The following is a 23,984-nucleotide window of genomic DNA, read 5'->3' as shown; positions in this document are numbered from 1 at the left end:
GGAATCCAAACATAAGGAGGCTTCCTTAAGTAGTAAGGTTGAGGTCTCACAATTAAAAAGTTATGGATCAATGCGTACAAATGTAGATATATGTCTACTTTATAGTAGTTTATAATTTTTTTGGTTCCGTTTCAATTCATTTGTTGATTTAAAATTTGCAAATGATTGGAGAAGTTTTTTTCTAATCTTTTTCTAACATATATATAGGGTACACAAAATATTAATTGAGATTGTTTTATAAATTGAATTGAGACATTGATAGCTAAGTATTAGAAAACAATTGCAAGTTACATTGACACTTCCAATAGAACTTAATTTTGAATAATTAGCAAAAATGTGAAATTTGTGATTATAATTTAAGTATTAATATGGCAGTCCTTGACAGGCGCAAGAAAGGCAAATATTTGGCATGTACTCCAACTACAAAGTATTTGTTTTATTTGGGAGTGAGCCCACATTTGAAAGTTCCTTTTTATTTTTTCTTAAATTCAAACATCAAATATATTAATAATTTTTCATTATATAATTTTATAATAAAATATTCAAATTAATTTTAATATTCATCAATAAGAAGCGCTATCTTTGACTTAATTTCTTTCTTTTGTGGGTCAAGACCAGCTGATGACTTTGATTATGCTTAGGTTAGGTATGAATATGTTTCCTAGAATACTTGTTTTAGTATCCATCAACAAACAGTATCTTTGACTTAAGTAGTATCATATTAACGTCTTAAAAATGCCGATACTGATTATTTATTCTAATTATTGTCGCACGAAGCACATCATGCTGTAGTTAAAAAATTGTATATTTGCCGATTATTTATTTCATTTGACTTATATATCTTATAAATAAGGGAGTATTTCTTAAGAGAAATTTCTTTGTGGAACTGTCAAAAGTATTCGAATAAGATGAAAAACCGCACATTTTGTGTTCGATCCAGTCATGTTTTGGTGACTCAGGATCTAGTCGAAGATGTCAAGGCTTCAATAGTATAGATTAAGCCACATCTATAAATTTTTACCCAACACTTGAAAAATACTCCACATTTTTCATTTATTACAGATATGTAAAGTTTAAGATCTGGCTCGTCGATCCCGTTATTTTGTTCAAACTCAAACTGACTTTTAATGTTTAGCTGAGAGTCGTCTAATTTGCTGTCGATAACTCAACCTAAGCATATAACCAAATAAAAATTTATAAATTAAAAGTAGATAAATATCGCTAGAAATTTGACCTAAGATCTCTTATTTGTAGAGCTTTTAAACCTTAAAAATAGTTGTGTGCTGTTTGGATGCAACAAATCAAAAAATGTATTTATACTATTTATTATGTTTCAAGGCCTCATAGTAACTACTTTGGCAAAAAAAAATATTAACTTTCCTAAAACATCTTTAGTTTGCCTTTTCTCCCCCATAAATGACAATCTCTTTTATGTAATTGGTTCTATTAATAATTTCCAATTCATACACATTATAAAATTAATTTACTTTTATCAATCTTAATTAATTATCCATCCTTTTCTTATATATTCAATTAAATAATAAAAATTTAAGTTATGCACACGCATCTAGTATACTCCAAAGTACTAGTTTCGTCATGAATGTAAGCATTTTAGCTAGTTAGTCTTTCAAGCCATAGTAAAAGCAATTCTTTGTTTGCTTGACCGACGTTAAACTAATTGATGGTTTTTGTGAGTCCAATTTGCACTAATCATACTTCTCTGAGGCCACATTTATTTGGAGTTATTAGTTGGGATCCCACTTAATCACATTTAATTTTTAAATAGCTCGATATTAGTAGTTAAAACCAGCTACTATAGCTTATTATGTTTAGATTACAATTCTAAAGTTATTTATACCACTTAAAACCCATCATGTTAAATAAAGGAGGCCTCAGAATTTAAAAAAAAAAAAAAAAAACACTCAAAGTTGCTAGTTGGTTGAAGGGTTACGTTTGGTGAGGAAGATTGAGTTATCCATCCCAAAATTCGTACCAATTACTATGATTTCATGAGCTCTTTTGCAAGCTTTGACAGGTTTCACTACAATAAATAGCGTCATTAGTAATAATATAAATTCCTTTTATTATTTCATTAGTAATAATATAAATTCCTTGCAAAATAATAAAATTCGTTCCTAATTTAGCAAGAAAAATATTTATTTGATAATTAATTGTCGTTGATTTTAGCATTACACTTTTTTTGTTGTTCATATCTAGAAATTTTACATGAAAATATTTATTAGTAAAATTTTGAGGAGAATTTTTCAAATTTTTCGCTTAGTAAGGCTTGCTACAAAGTTTTGCAATATTAGAATTTCTTTTCAATTATAGCAAGAAAATATTTCATTTCTAATGTTAATTTTAGAATCACAAAACTTAAAATTATCACCCTGGCTAAATTAATTTGTTGCTAATACCAAAAAATTTGCCCTCCTTTCTAATTTTCCTCACTATATATTGACATAATATTTTGTAGTATTTTTTGAGCATAGAGAGAAAGGTAATGGAAATAAATATTTCCATATATCAAGAAACAGAGTACTTATCATCTTTTTTCTACTTACAACTAATCTTTTGAAGCACTGTCAACTTTACATCTCAATCACTTCTGTACTTCCCCCCCCCCCCCCCCCCAATTAATTACTTTTGAAAACACCCACAAATTTTTACAAACACTCCCTCAATATATAACGAGTGAAAAATAATTGTCCCACTAATTCTACAAGATTGAAATCTCATAAAAGTAAACATCAAAATTAATACAACAAACTTCATTCGAGAAACAAGAAACGCTTTATGTAATGAAACTGATGAATTTCCATGAAATGTTTGTAATGCCTCTGGTCTTCAGTCTCTGAAGATAGGTGGAAGAGTATCTGCTGTAAAATACTCCTCTTTGACAGTTTTCGCCGAGCAAAATCGCACCTACAAAACATATGCGAAAAGAAGTACGACAAACATGCATATTCAAAGCGAATACGAAAGAAAAGTAAGAAAGTTTTTAAATGTTATAAGCAACTGCAGTATCGTGAGTATCAGATTTTCGTAGTTCTTGCTGCTTAATGTTAATGAAAAATGATGGGAAACTGAGAGTTAACACAGAATAACTACTGTGAAAGAAATTGATTCATATGAAACCTGATTTTGTTTGGTTTTCTTTTCTGAGGGTGTAAAACGAGAATATTTCACGAATTAAAAGAAAGAAACGAAAGAAGTTTTCACAAAACCCCAAGAAAATACCAAATATTTAGAACATTCTCCAATACTTTTCTTAAGACATCATTTGCAAAACAGCTAAAAACTTAACCAAACACAATCACAAAGAATTGCACGGAAGACGCGCTCATGCATGACCGGTAAGCTGTTAAAGAATTAAACTCATAGGCTCTTCCTGGTTAGTTAATTCAACAAAAGAAATTTGACCCACTATTAAGAAACGTTGAAGCTACTGAAAATGGTACATATCATATGGTTGCAGCACTCAGTCAGAAGTGAATTAGCACTGAGTGATGCAGAAAAACATGTAAAATGAGAAAGTGCTTGGAGAATCCGATAGATCTTGAGCATTGTCGCGAATGCATACCAGAGAGGCATATGATTTCAATAGGGGTTTGACCAGCTGCCAAACTGGCTTGAATACAAAGGGAGCGTCCACGAAAAGGACTTGACCTAATCGCCTTGGGTAGTAGTAGTAGAATGCGTCAAACTGCAAATGGACAAAAAGTAATTTGGAAAAAAACCAATTGTGATCCCGGAAGCTACCTCAGCCACGGCATTGTAACTTCCAGAATGGAGATTGAATAGCATAATGTATAACGAAAAGAAAATTCAACCAAGAATAGGGGTTTATGAAGAAAACAAACAATGGAAAGATAAAATAAGCGGTCAGAGCTTGTGGCAACCACTCTTTCACTAATATTTGGCAGCATTTCTTAATGTAAAAAAATTTGATCGAAAGAAAGCAGCAAGTTTCAGAATTAAAGTCTGAAGAGCAGGAACAATACCATTGATGGATCACAGTTAAAAAGCTCGAAAACATTCTATTAGAGAAGTTGGAAATTAGTTAGAAATTGCATGACACAGATTTGTTAGTTGAAAAATTTATGAACAAAGAAGATTCAAGTAAGTGATAGCGAATTTTTTTTCATATTTGATCGTTTCCTGTAAGTCATTTCTAGGCCAGAAGGAACTTTTTCCCTGATAGAAGTAAGAGCATGTATGAAGTGGTTCAGACCTAAAACATTGACAAAGGGGCTGTTTGATATAGCAAAAAGACAGTTCTAGGAACTTACCACAAATATTAAGAACTTTAGATCAGCATTTTGTGTCTGAAATCCTCGGAGATCAATTATGCCAAGTATTTCCTGCTTTCCAGCTGGAAGTTTGCTTAGTGCCTTCTCAATCATAAACACGCATAGCTTCTCATCTTCACGTGGTTCCTGCTTCTGAATGGATGAAAATTGGCACATATCATCAACAAGCAAGCTTAAGTCTGAAGCAAAGCTTACTGCTAAAGATAAAATTCCAAAACATAGGACTAGTGCAACTGCTGACATCTTTTCGTCACCTCATTATGTTACTGATAGTAGTTGAAAAATTGCAAAAGGAGTATTAAAGAGCACCTCGTTGTAAATAAAATTTCTTATAAAGAATTATCAGACGATATTGTGTCTGCAATCCATTACAAAAGGGCCATCACAAGAGAGAATTAGGTCTCAGATAAATGAAACATGAATACATAGTTGGAGAAGAATGCATAAGCCGGCCCCTTTTCCTCTTTGTCCTAGCAATGATGGCAAAAACCAAGCAGCAGCTAACATTATATATTTCCACATTTCAGAAACTTAATAGTCTCATAGATAAATGGGAGTGTTGGCGAAGCTGCATGCAACGAAAAACTTAATAGTCTCATAGACAAATTAATAGTCTCAGATAAATGAAACATGAAAACATAGTTAGAGAAGAATGCATAAGCCCAGCCCCTTTTCCTCTTTGTCCTAGCAATGATGGCAAAACCAAGCAGCAGCTAACATGATATATTGCCACATTTCACAAACTTAATAGTCTCATGGATAAATGGGAGTGCTGGCGAAGCTGCACGCAACGAAAAATTAATCTTCCCTTTTACGTAGAAATGATTCCCACTATATTCTGAAAGTTACACAGCAAATGATATAGCCATAGTTCAATGGCAGTTGTTATTGGCTAATAAGTTTGTTTTGGACTCTGGTATTGGATCAACCAACAGCATTTCAGTAAGGGCTGAAAGATCTTATGTTTATCATAGGAATTCAAGATTTTTGCAGTAAGTTAAAGTTTAAGGCTCTTTCATGCAGGTAGTCAACTTAAATAAAGCTCATTAAGAGTGGACCTGCAGCACACCATTCAGTAACTAAAAGGAGGCATTCTTCAGTAAGAGAAGGGCATAATCTTGATATTTTCGGTGGAATTATTAAGGGGCTCTTTTTCATTCTTAATCTACAGAAAATAATGGAGGACATGTATTGACTGTATAATATAGATCATAGGCAGTTCAGGTCTTAGAGATACCTGTGGAAAATGCTTGGCTGCTTCCACAATCAGCACTGGTCTGCCATATACATCAAGATAGTTGTGCACATAAGCTTTTCCAGTTTCAGCTGCAATTTTGACTGATTCTTCTGACAATTCAGATACACGAAATTCATGACGCCATCTCTGTTTAGGTAAAATGAAAATTCCAGGTATATATAAGTCTAAAATACGTACTCGCTGCAAACCTAAATATAGTTATCCATTTATGCTCCTCTTGATGTTATTTTCAAAAAATAAGATTTCATAATGTGCATAATGGAACAATGACTAAGCCAGGGGCTCTCTCTCAAAAAAATAAAAATAAAAATAAAAATAAAAAACCAGGGGCTCCCTCAGATGCTTGTTTACAGTTAGAATTCAATTTTTTTCTTTTCTTTTTCATACATTGGAACAAACTCAAAATTCAACGTAAACATGCACCAAGCAGTGGAAGTGGGACTTTGAGAAACAGAATCATCAGAGTATGAATTGTAATTACGATGGCCTTAGTCAATTTGGAGACAGTATCTTCGACGGAAAACTTTCTGTCGTTCAGAAACCAAAGTATCATCTCTTCATCATCTCTTCCATACTTGCCCACTGGGAGACTATTATGTTCTTTCTTGAGCTTCTCTTTGACTTCTGCCACTAACTGCAACATCAAAGATATGATCAACTCGATTCTATCAAATCACTAAAGAAATGGAACAAAGCATAATCGTTTTTGGAATTGCACTTGCATCCTGTGACGTTGTCCTGAATTTGTTACTTCATCAAACGTTGTATAGAACTTGAAAAGAACTCCAAAGAATGAAGTATCTTTCTCATACCAAACAAGAAACGTGTGAAAGAATCATTTCATGACACAATTATGAACTCAAAATTCTCCCAAAAAATGGGACAACATCATACATGTGTATTTGAATTGATCCAACAAACTAAACTGGAAGCAAGTTCACAATTCCATCAGTCCTCCACTAAGAAAACGGTTGAAGCTCACTTTCTACTACCCCAAGAATTTTCCAGCAATTCAATTCAAAATTTTTACAGCAATCACAACAAGAACAAAACGCAAATAGAAATGACAAACGAAAAGGAACAAACAACATCCTCCACTGAAACATGACAACAAAACAAGAATGTACACCATTCCAAACGAGATTAACAAAATTCAGAACAAGCACTGCAAGCGGGAACCTTGTGAGCATTTTCCGGGGCCAGAGAACAACTACGAACACTGAACTTGAAAATCTTGGTGGGTTTCTTGGGGCGAACTGCAACTGTCTTGAAATGGTGAAGCAGAGGAGGCCTGAGTCTCAGACACTGCGCCATTTCATCAAACAGTTAGTATTCTTGTTTCGGTACTTGAGTGTAGCTCCAGTGTCCGAACTGTGACAGCAAATACTACCATAATTCGTTGTTGCTTTATATTAATACATTGTGAGATATTGAGATACTGTGTGTTTTGATGTGTGTGAGAGAGACAAGAGAGATGAAATCGCTGCAAACGTGTCGTTAAATAAAGTGTAGTGTTATTGACATGGTTTTTCCGAAAGCGTTGCTAGCGTGCACTTAAAGCGTTACATATGGATATGGAGTGTTGCTCATGCGATTTATCATGTTTAAATAGGTGAAACAAAATCTTTCAAGTATTGAGCGAAACACACTTCATTCATATAATAATAAAATATAATAGGATGAATAGTAATTTATCTCTTATAATATTAAAAATGAGCACATTACCCTATATAAATAAAATATAGCAATTTATTCTCATATACATTTTAAAATGAAATAATTTACCTCCTTATATAGGGAGGTAGATTGCTATATTTTAAAAATTATAGGGGGTACATTCTTATATTTTAAAAAATATAAGGAGGTAAATTGTTGTTTATTTTTTTATAAGAAATTTGCTCATTTGTAATATCACATGGGTACTTGCATTTTTTTAAAATATAACCAATTCACTCTAAATAAAAAAAAAAGTTGACCAAAGAAAAAATTTATTCACTAAGGTCTATTAAAAAGATCAAAATATTTTAAAAAATAAATAAAATTATAAATTTTTGATCCACAAATATATTTTAATTAATTCATCTTAAAAATCTAATAAAAATTAACAGTTGGGAGATGATCCTCAAAATTAAAGGTATTAATATTTTTTTAAATAGTAAAGCATATTTTTAATCATATTAAATTTGGAAAAAAATATTATAATCTGTTCTAGATTTTATGGCATTTATATTTATATTTTATTGTGTACGTGTTGTGGTATTGGCATTGATGGGCATTCGTGCAGCCGTACTACGTTCTAAAGAAAAAGATAACAGAGAAAACGCAAGGATGAAAACGTCAATAGCCATATCCCGACAGACAATTTTCTATTCCCAGTGGAAGTCGGTTCACCAGCCTTTCCCCTCGTCGTGCAAAACAACAGTCAGCAAAATTCTTATCTCCTCTCTCTCTCACTGAACATAAAAGTAAAACCACCGCTAGGAAAAACCCGTGGCAAGAATTATTGCAATTTGCAAAGGAATTTAAAACCTCGGACTTCTTTGAGACGCCATGGCTGATCCAAGCTCTTCTGCCCAAACCACCGACTCGTGAGTTTACCTTTTGCATATATTGTAGTTTTTTCACGTAAGCTGATTTTGTTGAAGTTGAAGGTGGACCCTTTTCTTGTTTGGTTTTTGATCAAGTGTTTATATTCCAACACCTTTCTTTTTTAATTATTTATTTATTTTGGCCTTATGGGTTGGTTTTGTTGGATGTTGTTATTTGTATTGGAAATTGGTTTGTGAGCGTTGGACTGTTAATGTTGTTGTTTGGAAATATATGGGTTTCTTTTTCTTTCTTTTTTTTTTGGAGTGTGATTGTTTTGTGGAAGTGTTTGGTTTTTTTGTAGAAATAGTTTACTAGATTTTGGTACACTTATTGGGAGTATGGATTGCTTGTTATAGGAAAATGTATTTTTTCTCTATATTTGTTGATGATCTTTACTAAATTATATGCTTACTGTTGTTGTTGTCCTGAATTTGGGCTTCTTGATTAATTTTTCTTGTTTGGGTTGTTTATTTATTTGAATCAAGTTATGTTTTTTGGATGAAGAAGAATTTTGGGTTCTTGGAATCCAGGAAAAGTAGCAAAAGAGACTATTCTACTGCGATTTTAGAACGAAAAAAGTCCCCTAATCGCCTTATTGTCGATGAGGCAATTAATGATGACAACTCGGTGGTCTCGATGCATCCTGTTAAAATGGAAGAACTTCAGCTCTTTCGAGGGGATACCATCTTGATCCGGGTGAATTTTGTTTATATTCTATATGATACAATTGGCTTTTCTTTTATTTATAGGTCTTATTTGAAGTGTGTATGGTGGTATAGGGGAAAAAATGCAAGGACACGGTTTGCATTGTTCTCGCCGATGAGCAATGTGAAGAGCAGAAAATACGAATGAACAAAGTCGTACGATCAAACCTGAGAGTACGTCTTACTGATATGATATCTGTGCACCAGTGTCCTGATGTCAAGTATGGAAAACGTGTTCACATTCTTCCCATTGACGACTCGGTTGAGGGCCTCACCGGCAATCTCTTCGATGCCTACTTAAAGCGTAAGGCTATCATTGTTTAGTTGCTGTATCTCTTTTATTTTGGTGTTGTGATATTGTTATACAACCATATGTTTCTTATTCCAACGGTTAGCCTATTTCTTGGACGCTTATCGTCCTGTGAGAAAGGGCGACCTTTTTCAGGTTAGAGGTGGCATGCGAAGTGTTGAATTCAAGGTCGTTGAGACCGATCCCGGTGAGTACTGTGTTGTTGCGCCTGATACAGAGATATTCTGTGAGGGTGAACCAATTAAGCGTGAGGATGAGGAGAGATTGAACGAAGTTGGTTATGATGACGTTGGTGGTGTAAGAAAGCAAATGGCTCAGATACGTGAGTTAGTAGAACTTCCTTTGAGACATCCTCAGCTTTTCAAATCAATTGGTGTGAAGCCGCCTAAAGGGATCTTACTCTACGGGCCTCCAGGATCGGGGAAAACGTTAATTGCAAGAGCTGTAGCTAATGAGACGGGTGCGTTTTTCTTTCTGATTAATGGACCTGAAATAATGTCAAAGTTAGCTGGTGAGAGTGAGAGTAATTTGAGGAAGGCATTTGAGGAGGCTGAGAAAAATGCTCCGTCCATCATCTTCATTGACGAGTTAGATTCTATTGCTCCAAAGAGGGAGAAAACACAAGGTGAAGTAGAAAGGCGTATCGTTTCTCAGCTTCTTACTTTAATGGATGGTCTCAAGTCCCGGTCTCATGTCATTGTTATGGGGGCCACAAATAGACCGAATAGCATTGATCCTGCTCTGAGACGATTTGGGAGATTCGATCGAGAAATTGACATAGGGGTGCCGGATGAAATTGGAAGGCTGGAAGTTCTCCGTATTCATACCAAAAACATGAAACTTTCCGAAGACGTGGGTTTTGTACTGCTCAGTATTACGGAATTGTGGCTTAGCGATGTGGGCTATGTTTTTCATTTTTATTCATTAATTCCTTTCAGGTTGATCTTGAACGAGTTGCCAAAGACACTCACGGGTATGTTGGTGCTGATCTTGCTGCCCTTTGCACGGAAGCTGCTCTTCAGTGCATCAGGGAGAAAATGGATGTAATTGACTTGGAGGATGAGACAATTGATGCCGAAGTATTGAATTCTATGGCTGTGACTAACGAACATTTCCTAACTGCACTGGGTGCCTCGAACCCATCAGCCTTACGTGAAACAGTACGAGTGTTCAGCAAAATTCATTAAGCTATTCCTTTTCACAACTCTGTCATCATCATCGTTGCTTTTATTAGTAATTCTGCTTGAATTCATGAACACCAATCCCCTTTGCAGGTTGTTGAGGTTCCTAATGTCTCCTGGGACGATATTGGTGGGTTGGACAATGTGAAACGAGAGCTTCAAGAGGTATACCCTACAATCTTTGACATCTCATGACATGATTTCAATTATCCGTTTGCTGCTAAATCTCTTTGTTCTTTTGTGAATCATTCTTGCAGCTGACATATATGAACTCTGTTTGTCATCGCATCACCTAATTATGTTATAATTCCTTAGCTAATATCAAATTTATCCATTTACCAATGTGATGAAATTTGCAAATGTTGGGCTTTTACAGACTGTGCAGTACCCTGTCGAGCATCCTGAGAAGTTTGAGAAGTTCGGCATGTCACCCTCTAAAGGGGTTCTCTTCTATGGACCTCCTGGTTGCGGCAAAACTCTGCTCGCGAAAGCCATTGCTAATGAGTGCCAAGCCAATTTCATAAGTGTCAAAGGACCTGAATTGTTAACGATGTGGTTCGGAGAGAGCGAAGCAAATGTTCGGGAGATATTCGACAAGGCTCGACAATCTGCTCCGTGTGTGCTTTTCTTCGATGAGCTTGATTCAATTGCTACTCAGGTAGTCATCATCGTGTCAAGAAGATTTGATACTTTGCTTTTTCAGCTTTGTTTTTATAATCTTTTGTACCATTCTGTGTCAACTTAGCGAGGAAGTTCGGTTGGAGATGCTGGTGGTGCTGCAGACAGAGTTCTTAATCAATTGCTGACGGAAATGGACGGAATGACGGCAAAGAAGACGGTTTTTATTATCGGCGCAACAAACCGGCCTGACATAATTGATCCTGCATTGCTCAGGCCGGGACGTCTCGACCAGTTGATCTACATCCCACTTCCAGATGAAGCTTCTCGTCTTCAGATCTTTAAAGCGTGTTTGCGGAAGTCCCCTGTAGCTAAGGAAGTCGACCTAGCAGCACTTGCGAGGCACACACACGGGTTCAGCGGTGCTGATATTACTGAAATATGCCAGCGTGCTTGCAAGTATGCTATTCGAGAAAATATTGAAAAGGTAACGGCATAACATGATTTTCTTGCCGTCAATCAATGTGTCATGTATCCATGTAGCCAATGCTCAAAGCCCCGTTTTAGCGCGAACTTTTTACTCCTTAACAGTCTTGAAAATTGATATTTTGACTTTTTAGAACTTCATTCTCATTTTCAATTTCTATGATTTCGCATGGTAGGATATCGAGAGAGAAAGGAAGAAGAGAGAAAACCCCGAGGCTATGGAAGAAGACGACGTCGATGATGTACCTGAGATCAAGGCAGCGCACTTTGAGGAGTCGATGAAATATGCTCGGAGGAGTGTGAGCGATGCCGACATCAGGAAGTACCAGCTCTTTGCACAGACGCTGCAGCAATCTCGCGGTTTTGGGTCTGAATTCCGGTTCCCCGATCGAGCAAACACTGAAGCTGCTGGGGCCTCAGACCCGTTTTCTTCTGCCGCTGGTGGTGACGGCGGTGACGATGACTTGTACGGCTGAAGATACTATAGGTTAAGACGACGGCTGAAGATACTATAGGTTAACGTCTTACTGTCCTCTCCATGCATGTTTTCATGTAAAATATGTACCTCACACCGGAGCTTACGTGACATTAAGAACCACACTTGTAATATAAATAAAGGGTTAGTAACAATGATCTCCACTTCTCTCCTTTTATTTTTTATTTTTTTTTGTGGGGGGGGTGGGGGGGTGGGGGCGGGGTTGAATATAAAATAATTATAGACAACCAACTATAAACTTGAAGATCGTAATTTCAAGAGTTAGACGTGAGTAATTTAGGATACACTTCGACGATGGTTAGTAGTGTGGTTATTTGGACAAATCTCATATTTGCATATTTGCATTTCCTAACCTAAAACCGTGGAGGTGGAATCGAGTTTAATTGGGATGTTCCCCACATAAAACATCGAAGCCCATGTTTGCATTTTCTAACATAGAAAGCCTTGGAGGGACGGTGCTGATAATTTCAAAAGAAAGAAAAGTTAGGTATATGTTGGAATATGGAGTCTGATCCAATATTCATCAATGGTCAGAATCGAGCTCCATTGCCCCTATTTGGTGATAGGGTTTCTTTGTATTTCCTATTCTATTTTACATATAGACGATACGTGTACATGGATTACATTAAGAAATTTTTTTATTATATATATATAATAAATATAAAATAGAATAGACGGCCCAATATGAATTGCAATAGAAAATTCAATCTAGTTTAGTATAAATAGTTACCGAACGGTTCTCTATTACAGTATGCACATGTATCTTGATAAAAATTGATCTTGAGCGCCGATGGTGAACTTAGAAAATTCTGTAATCCATATAAAATTTTGATATGTAATTGCGGGAAAGTCATCTTGAGGACCATGTGTGGGTGTGCATAGGCTGATGTGGTGGACCCTTGGAGCTGAGGGTTGTCCTTGTTATCTAAGCTGGGAATCTTTCTGGCACACCTTTTTCCCCTCTCCCAAAAATCACAACTACTGCATCAGCATTTATTTCAGCAGAAGATATAATAGCAGCACTTGGATCAGCTCAGCAGATCTAACCATGCCCATGTGGGGGTCCATTCACTTTGCAGAAAGGACTAACGGTTATGTGCTGTGTGGGCTTTTTGGTCTTTTCCTGCATGTGAGTAAAAAAGCCGAAAAGGGCAAAAGGCAATCTTTACCTTAAAATTGTGAAATACAAAACCCTCTTTTCTTTTTTCTTTTTGACATTTTCCTTCTGTGTGTGTGGATACAGTGGTTTCTTGTTGAAACTCCTAGGTCTAGGGTAGAATAATGTTAATCTCGGGTCGAGGGGTAATTGAGTCATATTTTAATATCATAGGATGTGATTTGAGACTAAGGAAGTGGTCTTAATTCCGAAACTCTAACGATGAATCCTTGAACGACCGATATGTTCCCAAGTGTCAAAAGAACTATCTCCATTTCTCCACCCTGAATTCGACTTTGGCACAACTAGATCCTAGAGATGTTACATACATAGTGTGCAAAACACGACAGTCAAATAGTTGTACATACTCCACTTTTTGAAACAATGGATATGCAGTAACCATCTAACTGCTTGGTTCAGAAATATCCCACATCTAAGAAATGTTGACTTACCATTAAAGTGAAAAAAATCCAACCTGCGATTCCTTGGTGTTATGAACCAAGAACAAAGTGCAAAGAGGGGGGGCCACGGGAACTCTTGCTGAATCTTTGTGTCAAGAAAATTTTCACTTCTTGTAAAAAGTAGTTGAGAGATTCAGGTTATTACCTTATGATGAGCCCATGAATTTTGTATCCATCCTTTGATGAGACGTAAAATCAAAGGTGGCAAGAAATGGCATATGTAATGATGGGACATGGTTTTTGCTGTGAAAAAAGGGATCGACGCCTGTCAATTCTGTAATGTATTGTGTTGTTTGATTGCATCCCTTTCACACATGGTGGGGGTCCTTTTGGAGTTGCATGATAAAACGCAAGAAGATGCTTCTTCTCATCCTTTCACCTTCATGGCAGTAAAGGGTTTCTCTTTTTTCCTTTTTTTTTTATTGGGTGTGTGTGTGTTTGGGGGGGGGGGGGGGGGGGGAGGGGGCTTGGGTGGTATATATAGAAACATTTTTTTCTCACATAGTAACGAAATTATAAAAGTATGAAAAAGTTCGATTCTTGATTGATCTATAATTTACTATCAAGCAACTACGATGAATTTCAATATGAGAACACTTGAAAAATGAGAATTATCAATTAATCTAATAGTTTACTGTAAAAGAATCACGAAATCGTAAAATTTTAATATGAGAGTTCAGGAGAAATTCTAACTCGGATTAAATTTGAGTGTATTTAAACTTATTATAAGGCAAGTACAATTCACTTATGATATGGTTGGTGCATAATTTAAGAAAAATGCTCAATCACATAATAAATATATTATACTTAATTTGATTAGTCAAATTTAATATGAGTAAAATTATTTTGAGAGTTCGAGTATGATCTCCGTATTATGAGACCCACCATTGCCCTGAAGGCCCCAACCACACACCAAGAAACTTGGTTTTAATTATAAATTCAAATTGTTAACTGGTCCGATTATTAATTATCAAGACCACTACGTTATAATATGGAAATTAAGGTATGATTTACGTGTCCAGGACACCAACCGCTTACCTCTAAATTTACATTTGACTATAAATCGACATTATTATTTAAATCCAAAAATTTACTATCAAGAAACGATAAAATCGAAAATTTCAATATGAGAATTTATGTATAATAAAATCTAATCAACATAGCTACTATTTAGTAAACATAACATTCCATTTATAAAACGGGAATGAATCCATGACCTTTAAAATCATAAAGTCTCACTTTTGTCAATTGAGTTAGATCTTATTAACTATATTTAGCTCTAAATCAAAACTACAAATTACTCCCACAATTTACTAACAAACCACGATTTCATAAAATTTCAATGCCCACAAGATCCTAACCACACGCCTATGACTTGCTTTAGCCCTTATGAGAGAGGAAAATCATCCTCGAAAATGGTTTTAATTTTTCGAATAGGTACAAGAAGGAGGTGGCTGCCCCATCAAGACATCCTTGTGCATGCTCCTGTTATTCCCTTGAAGTGACTGACAAAGACTTGTCCACAAAGCAAAGTTACATCTCTCACATTATTGTACACTTGATAACACATGACCATCATCATCTTGTTCGAAAAATAATGCTTATTCCCAACCAATTTACGCTACGTGATAAAAATTTTCAAATCAAATAATGTCGCATGTGGTCATGTGCAAGAATTACTACTTCAAAAGAAAGATAGCGAAAATGGAGTTTCATAGGTTGCTAGAGACTCTTTCTCCAAATTTTTATGAACTTTTAATCAAAATATAGAATACTAATGCTCCTACCTCTTTACAATGCCAACTAAATTGCTTTCCTACTCCTAACAAATAGACGTATTGTTGCGATCGATTTATTGATGCCTATTGTTGTAACTTGTGGAAGAAGACGAATAAGCAAAGGAGCAATTGGACGAGCCTTGGAGAAGCAACAATTGAGCAGGGGTCACCGATGAGGAAGAGTACGATGAAAGATCGGAACCCTTCGATAAGTTAGTTGTGGGCTTCTGGCCTTGCTCGCCTCCAGCTTGCTCGTGCTTAATTTCCTTCAATAGGGCCACCACGTCTTTCATGGTGGGACGGTCGTCTGGACGGTTACTGGTGCAGAGAAGGGCTATTCCGAGGGCTTGGAGCATTTCTTGGATTTGTGTGTCTGGGTGCCCTTGGAGTTTTTGATCAATGATGTCGACAGGGTCCCGTTTGCTCTTTAAGTGGTCTCGTACCCACTGAATAACATGTAGTTCGTCTGGAAATGAGGGGTCTATTGGTTGTTTCCCTGTTATGATTTCTAGTAAGACGACACCGTAGCTGTAGACGTCGCTCTTCTGGGTAATCTTTAGCATGGAAGCATACTCTGCATAGCCCAAAAGAACTAAGTTTTAGAAGAAATGGCTGATTGCAAGTGTAGAAGCCAAATATGTGAAGACAAATTTGTTTGGACAAAAAGTTGAAGCAATCACATGAGCTCACATGCATAACTCCCTAATATTACAACACAAGATACAAATCCAAGTACAAGCAACATCACTTGATGTTTCCAACTAACACTAAAATGATCCTGCACACAATGCGAAGGATTCGTGGAACCCTCTTTTGTTGATCATGTTCTTCTAGCCAACTTGAAGTAACTAATTCAAACCCAACATTTAATTTTCTAGGTTGAATAGAAATAACTAAAATTCAGTAAAATCAAGAAAAAGAAAGTCTAGAAAGCAAGATAAAAGGATATGGGCAACAGTTAAATAGGAAATTACCTGGAGCAAAGTATCCATATGATCCAGCAAACTGAGGATATGCTGAAAAAGAGCCAGCATTTTCATCCTCAATAAACCTTGCTAGCCCAAAATCAGCTAAACATGGCTCGTATCGGTCCCCTAAGAGTATGTTATGTGTCTTAACATCGCGGTGGAGGATGGGCGGCACGCAGTCGTGGTGCAAGTAAGCCAAGCCTTCAGCGACTCCCAGTGCTATCTTGAATCGAATCTCCCACTCAACTCTCTCCCCTCGCCCGTCGTGTAACAACGCGCCTAATGTGCCATTAGGCAAATAGTCATACAACAACAACTTGGTCTTCCTATTGGCGGCCCACCCCAATAGCCTAACGATGTTCCTATGTCGAATGCGGGCTAACGTTGTAATCTCCGATGAAAATGTGGCGGCCGAGTACTTCTCCGATGAACGGAACCTTTTCACGGCGATGGTTTGCCCTGATGGGATTATAGCCCGATACACAATGCCTGATCGGCCATGACCGATCACATTGACAGCTGTCAAACACTTGGCCACATCATTAATAGACAAGTCGAGCTTTTGGTACACTGTGACCTCCCACGGCCCCCCCAACTCCATGTCGTCCTTGTTGTCTAAATCACCATCACGGGCCAGGTAGGCCCGAACACGTCCTCCGAGGATAATGTAGAGCGCAGTCAAGAGTAGCACACATGCCGTGCAGAGCAATACCACCATTGCCACCCTCGCCGCCTTCCCGCGCCTAGTGGCTCCGCCATCGTCGGCCGAGCACTTGTTGCTGGAAAGACACAGCTGGGGGTTGCCTGCCAGGACGCTGAGCGGCAGTTTGGAGAAGAAAGAAGTCTCCGGCACATGACCCGAGAAGTTGTTGTGGGAAACATTGAGAACCACCAAATTTTGAAGGTCGGCCAGATAATGAAGGTCGCCGGAGAGCTGGTTGTGAGAAACATCCAGCACCCCTAGCCTGTCCAATGTTGTGAACTCCTCCGGAATCCCACCAGAAAGTCTGTTCCAGCTCAAATTTAGAGCTATTTCCAGTGCCGGAATCTTCCCCAAGCTCGCCGGAATTGGACCTTCAAGCTCGTTGCTGCTTAAATCAAGCAATTGAAGCCTAGAACACGAACCAAGTTCACTTGGGATTGGACCCGAGAGCCTGTTCTGTCCAAGAATCAATTTTGTTAGTGAACTCAATGATCCCAGATTCGGACTCAATGTACCTTCAATCATATTCTCAGAAATATCAAGAAACTGGAGGGCAGCAAGCTGATTCAAACTCCCCGGCACATTCCCTGTTATCGAATTTGAATGCAGGTCAAGAAAAGTGAGATTCTTGCATCCAGAAATCTCAGCCGGAATGATCCCAGATAACCGGTTTGATCCAAGATCAAAGAAATTCAGATTCTTCAATCTCCCAATATCCGGCGGCAAACTCCCGGTGAGCTTGTTATTACTAGCTCGAAATCGAATCAACGAAGAACAGTTTCCAATTTCAGGCGGTATCGCCCCTGAGAGATTGTTCCCCAGCAGCAAAAGCTTGTTCAGATTCTGTAACTCGAAAATACCACTAGGAATTGGCCCTGACAATGCGTTTTGCGACAAGTCGATGGCTTCCAACATGTGACAATTAGACAAAGAAGGTGGAATATTACCCTCCAGCCGATTTTGCCACAAAAACAACAACGTTAAGTTAAACAAGTTCCCGAATTCCGTAGGAATGCTGCCGGTGAGTTGATTGTTGTCGAGCTCGATATGGGTCAAACCCGTGCAATTGCCAAGCTGAGTTGGAATCTTGCCTGAAATTTGATTCACACTCACCTGTAGCTCTTGCAACAGGCTCAAGTTCCCGAAAGACTCCGGGATGACGCCCGTCAACGAGTTCATGGACACATCTACGACCATTAATTGACGGCAGTTGCCAAGCTCAGTAGGAATAGTGCCCACCAAATTGTTCTGCCAGAGCAGGAGGTTCTGCAAGTGTTGAAGGCTGCCTAATCGAGTTGGTATCGAGCCGGTGAGTGAGTTCTCGTAGAGATAAATGTTTTCCAGGGACGTGCAATCGCCAAGTTCCGGTGGGATTTGGCCGGAAAGAAGCGCGGTATACACGGCGAGGGTCTGGAGTTTCTTCAAGTTCCCAAGAGAAGCTGGAAGAAACCCGGAAATGCTGGTCTCTGCCAGGCCTAACAACACCAAATTCGTGCAGTTTCCAATTTCTTGAGGGATGGGCCCTTCAAGATTCTTGTTCCCACCAGCTCTGATCACCTCCAGCTTCTTCATATGGCCTATACTGCCTGGAATCCCACCACTGAGCTGATTATCATAGAGTGTCAGCTCCACCAGACCTGTCAAGTTTCCAACTTCACCAGGAATTTCACCTTCCAGCCGATTCGTGTTAAGATAAAGCTGCTCCAGCTTTACCAAGCGGCAAATTTCACCAGGAATTTCACCACTCAATCCATTATCACTCAAATCCAGGAGCCTCAACTCCTGAAGATCGCCAATCTGTCGTGGGATAGGCCCGGTGAGGTTAGTCCCCGACAAGATAAGCTTGTTGAGAGACTCCAAAGAGTTGAAATTCGAAGGCACATTTCCAAGCAAATCAACGTACTTCAAATTCAGCTCCACAACCTCATTCTTGAAGTTGCAGGAAACGCCAAACCATCGACACGGAGTCTCGTCAGTCGGATCCCAATTGTTTAAAACCTCGAGCGAGCCCTTCAAGCTGTTCTTCCAGGCAAGAAGGGCTTCCCCCGGCGGACTGAGAGCGAACACAGAGGGAGAAATCAATGTAGAAACAAAGAAGAAGAAGAAGAAGAAGAAGAGGGGCCATGGATAAACAGGCATTAGAAAAAAAAGAAGTATGATACAAACTTCAATGCTGGTGGGCAAAGAAAACAGGGGTTTGAGCCTAGGGAGAGGCGATATTGGGAGGAAAACGAAACCATGTCTTGTGGGCTAATGGATTTTTAAACATATAGATGAATATAATATACTCCAAAAGTGCCAGAATCTCCGGATCCAAGAACCAGCTAGGCCACTATGTTTGTATGCAGAGATACATATACACATATTTTATATGTATATATATATATATGCAGAGAGAGAGAGAGAGAGAGAGAGAAAGAGGATTTGGTTTTGTGGGATTTGTTGTTAACGGTGGTGGAGATGGGGTCTCTTTCTTCAAGAAAATGAAAGGAGAAAAGGTGGATGGAGAAGGCACAGTTGCTGTTGCTGGGGACTGCACTTCAATCTTTTATTATTATTATCTTTTCTAAGTATGGAGACTTTCACCACTTTGTATATGTGTAACTTTGTAGGCTGCAACACTCTCTCGGGTTTATCGTAGCAGAACAATTTACGGTTCTTGATATTCTTTTTGGCAGTCTCATCTTTTTCACCCACTTACTGCCTCATTTAATTCCAAATTAAATATATGTAGGTTTCACAAAAGCGCCATTGTATCTTTGTTTACACCTATACCTGTTTCTATTTTCCGACCTTGAATTTTTTGCTTCAAGTCGAATGGCGCATAACCAATTGAAAGTAAAGAATATTGTGAGCACGTTTATAATATTTTTGAAAACTCAAAATTAAAAGAAAGTATTTTTTATTACTAAATGAATTTTCTAACTGAGTTATAACTATTTAAAGAAAGGAGTTCTAATCATAGTTTAGGTAAAATAGGCTTGAAATTTGATAAAATTTGAACTGTTTCAAAAGTTCACAAAATTTGATAAAAGATATCCCACAACACTAGCAATAATTTGAAAATTTTTTGGGCCTAAAAAGTAACTATAGAAAATAGAAAAAAATAATTAAAAGTGACTGACAAATAGAAAAATTTAAAGAATCACCTGAACACTAATTGCTATGATAGAATTTCGCAATGAATAATGACCCTCATAACGGTTGGAGGAGGATGGTTGGATTCTCGTTTTGTTATTTATTACGACTATTTTCTTATTAATCATGATAATTAGTATTAATCTTATTTGAATCATACGGGCCTTCAGCTACAACTGTGTTGGTAGATCTTTTTGTTGCTATTTATTTTTAAAGACGTAATTTTGGTTTTAGAGATGGATAATTCCGTATTTAAAAACCTATTTTCTTATAGTGAACAATAGATATAATTGATTTTTTAGTTATTCCTCTTCTTATTATTTTTTGAATGTAATTATTAATAAAATATCATAATGTACAAAATAAATAATAATAAAATGAATTCTAGAATAAAAAGTTCTTAAATAAGACGTAAAATTTTCTTTTTGGACAGAGTAAATAAATCATAATTGATTTTTCCTAGAGTTAATTATTATAACCCGCTCACCTAAAATATAGCCCAATATTAAATACCCCAAAATTTTCGAAACATCCAATCAAATACCCTCGAAAGTCAAATATTATTAATAAAAATACCCTTATCTCACCACATAAAGAATAGTTATTTTCTACGTTATAAATTAATATACCTTAAAAATTATAGTAAATTTATACTATCTGCCACGATCAAACAAAATTGATACAAAAATTAAATTTTTTTTTCACAATTAATCAACATTCACTATAATTTTAACTATAATCAAAATACTTGTCACGGTATTTAGCTATAGCAAATTGTTTGACCCCATTTGCAAAAATAACGACTAATAACAATTGCGTAGCAGTGGTTATATATAATTTGCTATATTTTTTATTTTTACTTTTAACCATAATAATTAATTATAGTGAAAAGTTATATTTCTTCTGGCGTCTCATTCATTATTCACTAACCTGTAAATCTAACACTCTCCTAATTACCCCATTAGCATCAAATTCCAAATAAAAAGAAATTGAAAAAAATACAAAATTCAAATTATTTAATTTCTAACAATGCTTGACTACAAATAGCTATCTACTTATTTATTTATTTATACTATGTAGTTTATAATAATACCCAAAAAATGACAAGAGGAATAATAGGTGAAAGTACAAAATGAGATTGGATCTAGATCTATAAATCATGTCTGTAAAAATTAATTAATCTCTAACTATAAACACCAAATCTTGATCTGTGCATGCCACCATTGCATTACTAATCTTTTATTCTCAAAATTTCAAATCTTTATTATTGTCAGATTTATTGAGTTAGATAATCTGTAAAATTCCATTAGTACAATTTTAACATTAATTCATTTCCTATTACCTCCTAATTTATACGAAGCAGATATGCGTATTAAATCTTTTCGTAGAATATATCTATATTTAATAAATAAAAATTAAATATATAATAAAAAATTGAATCCGAGTTTATAGAATTAATATAAGGATGTAATTCAAATTATTTACTGAGATTTTGGTATAAATATATAAAGATTCATTTATTTATAATTTCTCAGGAAATTAAATGAGATGCCCATTTTGACTTTTGGGGGACAAATAATAGCCCATTAAAAATAAGATAAAGTACATAAAATATTACTCCTTTTCTTTTTGTTTTTTAATTACCTTAATTAAGAATAAATGGTGGGATGATCACGTGATGTCGCGTGACAGCAGGCGATGTGGAGAACATGATGCTGCCCTCGTGACTTAGGCATGCAATTCTCACTATTATTTTTTACTCAAACTCTCTTACAAGTATGTCGATTGGGAATCTAAGCACGAGACCTTGAGGGGGTGGGGTGGGGGGGGGGGTTGCACATGAGAGATTAAGAAAAAGAATGATGCAATGCCCTTATTAATTCTAACTATATTTTTATCACTATAAAAGATTGATTATTCTGTACACTATAGATAATTATTGCTTAAAAATCATAACAATTATATTAATAGTATTTATTATGGCCAAACAAATTTTTGTCCACATTTAATTAATATTTGCTATAATTTTATATATAATCAAAATATTTGTTACAGTTTTTAGTTATATCAAATGATTTGGTCTCACTTGCATAAAGAACGGCTAATAGCCATTGGGGAAGCCATGGTTAACTAATATTCTCCATAATTTTTTACTTTCAAACCATGGTAATTAACCATAGTAAAAAATTATATTTTTACTAGTCTACTAATTCAAAATCGAGATATATATAATTACTACATATACGTGGTATAACTGTATTAGACGTGACTCTTTGACATTTCATCTCATTTCAATAAGAAAATATGATAAAATGATATGGAATGATTCTATTATATAATAGCTTAAACTTTTAGATGATGAAGTGATTGTTTAATATGGTATCACAGTGATGTTGAAGAATTAATAGGTCTTAGGTTTAAATCTTTCAACGGCCCCCCATTTATACAGAAAAAAGACTTCACATGTATGTTTTGCACATGGAGGGTGTTAAGATATTAATATTAAATGATTCTCCTCTTTAACGGTTTAACCTTTTAGGTGAGAAATGAAGATAATTTTTTTATAAAAAAAAATCTAATAAACGAATTAAAAAGGTTTGACCAAAAAGAATTTATAAATTATTTGTGGGGTAAAAGGTTGATTGGGCTCGAATAAATTATTTTTGGAATATAATAAATTAATAAAATCTATAAGGTGTTTACTTCGATTGAATAAATAATGGATAAAAGACATCAACGCACAAAATTTTATCTGGTTGAGAGCCCCGTTCCATCAAAATCCCCATCTTTTAACTTCCTGTAAAACAGATTGGATTTTCTATTCCAATTCATATTGAATTTTTTATTTCAAGTAATATATACAAACCACATATATATAAATTATGTTATTTATTTTATTTAAATTTTCTTTTACACTTGAATTATATATATTAAATAAAATAGAAGATGCAGTAGGATTAGTATCATAGAAAATTCAATGCGACAAAGCTCCTCATTACACAAAACCTTAAACCCCAACTACTTATGTTCTTTAGAAGAAGATAAATTACTCCTTACCTTTTGAAAAATTACAAATACACCATTTAAAGTTGTAACTGTAATTTATGTTGGTACTTCCTGAAGGGCAAAAACTTATATAATGCACCCACTAAAGAAATTATATTGACATCTATTACAACAAAGTTTAGTATTAATTATAAAATATAAAATGATAATCTTCAAATTGGCACTGAAAATAAATATTACGTGACAATAAGATTGATTTTGTCGCTATATTATTATTAGTGACAAGAAAGTGCACAAAGTTGTCCAATAGATAATTAGTATATATTTATAGTGACAACAGTTACTTGTTGTCACTAAGTGGCCACTATATATGTGTCACTGATTGGCTTTAATTAATAATTTTATGCATAATTTTTGTTATTAATCCTTGCAAAAAACAAATTTTATAATATAATAATTACTATTAGAACTATGAATGTTATTACTGTCACAAAATAATTTTTTTTGCAGTGACCTCCTCAAGGGGTGTACTTATAATTTTACAAAAGATACAGGGTATTTGTATAATTAATTAGACCTAACTTCAGACGTGTGGTAATATAATTTACTCTTAAAAATAAAAGGGTAATTGTACAGTTCACTCTGACATGGAAAGTAAGGTTAAATTACAATATTACCCATAACCAAGTTCCATTTGAAATAGATGTGTACTCCAAAAATAGATCATTGGTACTCTAAATTTCCATCCAATTTAATGATGCAGAAGTCTTCTGAAGAGTGTTTGCTATTTCTGTACAGGTTCTTGAATGTATGCAGTTT

At 35.8% G+C, this 23,984-nt stretch overlaps 3 protein-coding genes across 5 annotated transcripts; 1 reads left to right on the top strand and 2 right to left on the bottom strand.

Moving 5' to 3' along the window:
* Positions 1-2,663: 2,663 nt before the first annotated feature.
* On the bottom strand, positions 2,664-7,127 carry LOC105179389 (uncharacterized). 2 transcript variants are annotated; one of them, XM_011103002.3, is made up of 6 exons: positions 6,751-7,124; positions 6,053-6,205; positions 5,551-5,697; positions 4,293-4,445; positions 3,584-3,706; positions 2,664-2,925 (listed from the first exon to the last, which is right to left on the bottom strand). In XM_011103002.3, exons 1-6 carry the CDS (start codon positions 6,883-6,885, stop codon positions 2,848-2,850), a joined length of 789 nt encoding a protein of 262 aa, XP_011101304.1. In that variant the 5' UTR covers positions 6,886-7,124; the 3' UTR covers positions 2,664-2,847. The 2 variants fall into 2 exon arrangements, with proteins under 2 accessions (XP_011101304.1, XP_011101303.1); XM_011103001.3 differs by having other exon boundaries at positions 2,664-3,706; positions 6,751-7,127.
* Positions 7,128-7,916: 789 nt separating this feature from the next.
* LOC105179388 (cell division cycle protein 48 homolog) lies at positions 7,917-12,089 on the top strand. Of its 2 annotated transcripts, none has more exons than XM_011103000.3 (9): positions 7,917-8,159; positions 8,691-8,856; positions 8,940-9,168; positions 9,260-10,026; positions 10,113-10,334; positions 10,449-10,520; positions 10,732-11,013; positions 11,101-11,460; positions 11,636-12,089. In XM_011103000.3, the coding sequence occupies exons 1-9, from the start codon at positions 8,122-8,124 to the stop codon at positions 11,933-11,935; spliced, it is 2,436 nt and encodes an 811-aa protein (XP_011101302.1). In that variant the 5' UTR covers positions 7,917-8,121; the 3' UTR covers positions 11,936-12,089. The 2 variants fall into 2 exon arrangements, with proteins under 2 accessions (XP_011101302.1, XP_088739881.1); XM_088883755.1 differs by having other exon boundaries at positions 7,918-8,159; positions 8,668-8,856.
* Positions 12,090-15,238: 3,149 nt separating this feature from the next.
* Positions 15,239-19,700, bottom strand: LOC105179387 (uncharacterized). The gene is made up of 2 exons (XM_011102999.3): positions 16,325-19,700; positions 15,239-15,924 (listed from the first exon to the last, which is right to left on the bottom strand). The coding sequence occupies exons 1-2, from the start codon at positions 19,158-19,160 to the stop codon at positions 15,425-15,427; spliced, it is 3,336 nt and encodes a 1,111-aa protein (XP_011101301.1). The 5' UTR covers positions 19,161-19,700; the 3' UTR covers positions 15,239-15,424.
* Positions 19,701-23,984: the final 4,284 nt, after the last annotated feature.

This window comes from Sesamum indicum, linkage group LG8 (assembly GCF_026168435.1).
Source record: "Sesamum indicum cultivar Baizhima isolate 11 linkage group LG8, ASM2616843v1, whole genome shotgun sequence".
NCBI lineage: Eukaryota > Viridiplantae > Streptophyta > Magnoliopsida > Lamiales > Pedaliaceae > Sesamum > Sesamum indicum.
Note: the sequence above shows the minus strand (reverse complement) of the source record. Positions and strands in the feature narration are given on the sequence as shown.

Excerpts from the sequence above, each read along its gene's own strand:
- LOC105179389 (XM_011103001.3), bottom strand. The coding sequence starts at position 6,885 with ATGGCGCAGTGTCTGAGACTCAGGCCTCCTCTGCTTCACCATTTCAAG. Across the intron at positions 4,446-5,550 it reads CAGCCAAGCATTTTCCACAG|AAGCAGGAACCACGTGAAGA; the intron begins GTATCTCTAAGA and ends TCATCCATTCAG. Across the intron at positions 3,707-4,292 it reads TAAAGTTCTTAATATTTGTG|TTTGACGCATTCTACTACTA; the intron begins GTAAGTTCCTAG and ends GTCCATTTGCAG.
- LOC105179388 (XM_011103000.3), top strand. The coding sequence starts at position 8,122 with ATGGCTGATCCAAGCTCTTCTGCCCAAACCACCGACTC. Across the intron at positions 10,027-10,112 it reads ACATGAAACTTTCCGAAGAC|GTTGATCTTGAACGAGTTGC; the intron begins GTGGGTTTTGTA and ends AATTCCTTTCAG. Across the intron at positions 10,335-10,448 it reads CATCAGCCTTACGTGAAACA|GTTGTTGAGGTTCCTAATGT; the intron begins GTACGAGTGTTC and ends TCCCCTTTGCAG.
- LOC105179387 (XM_011102999.3), bottom strand. The coding sequence starts at position 19,160 with ATGCCTGTTTATCCATGGCCCCTCTTCTTCTTCTTCTTCTTCTTCTTT. Across the intron at positions 15,925-16,324 it reads ATATGGATACTTTGCTCCAG|AGTATGCTTCCATGCTAAAG; the intron begins GTAATTTCCTAT and ends TGGGCTATGCAG.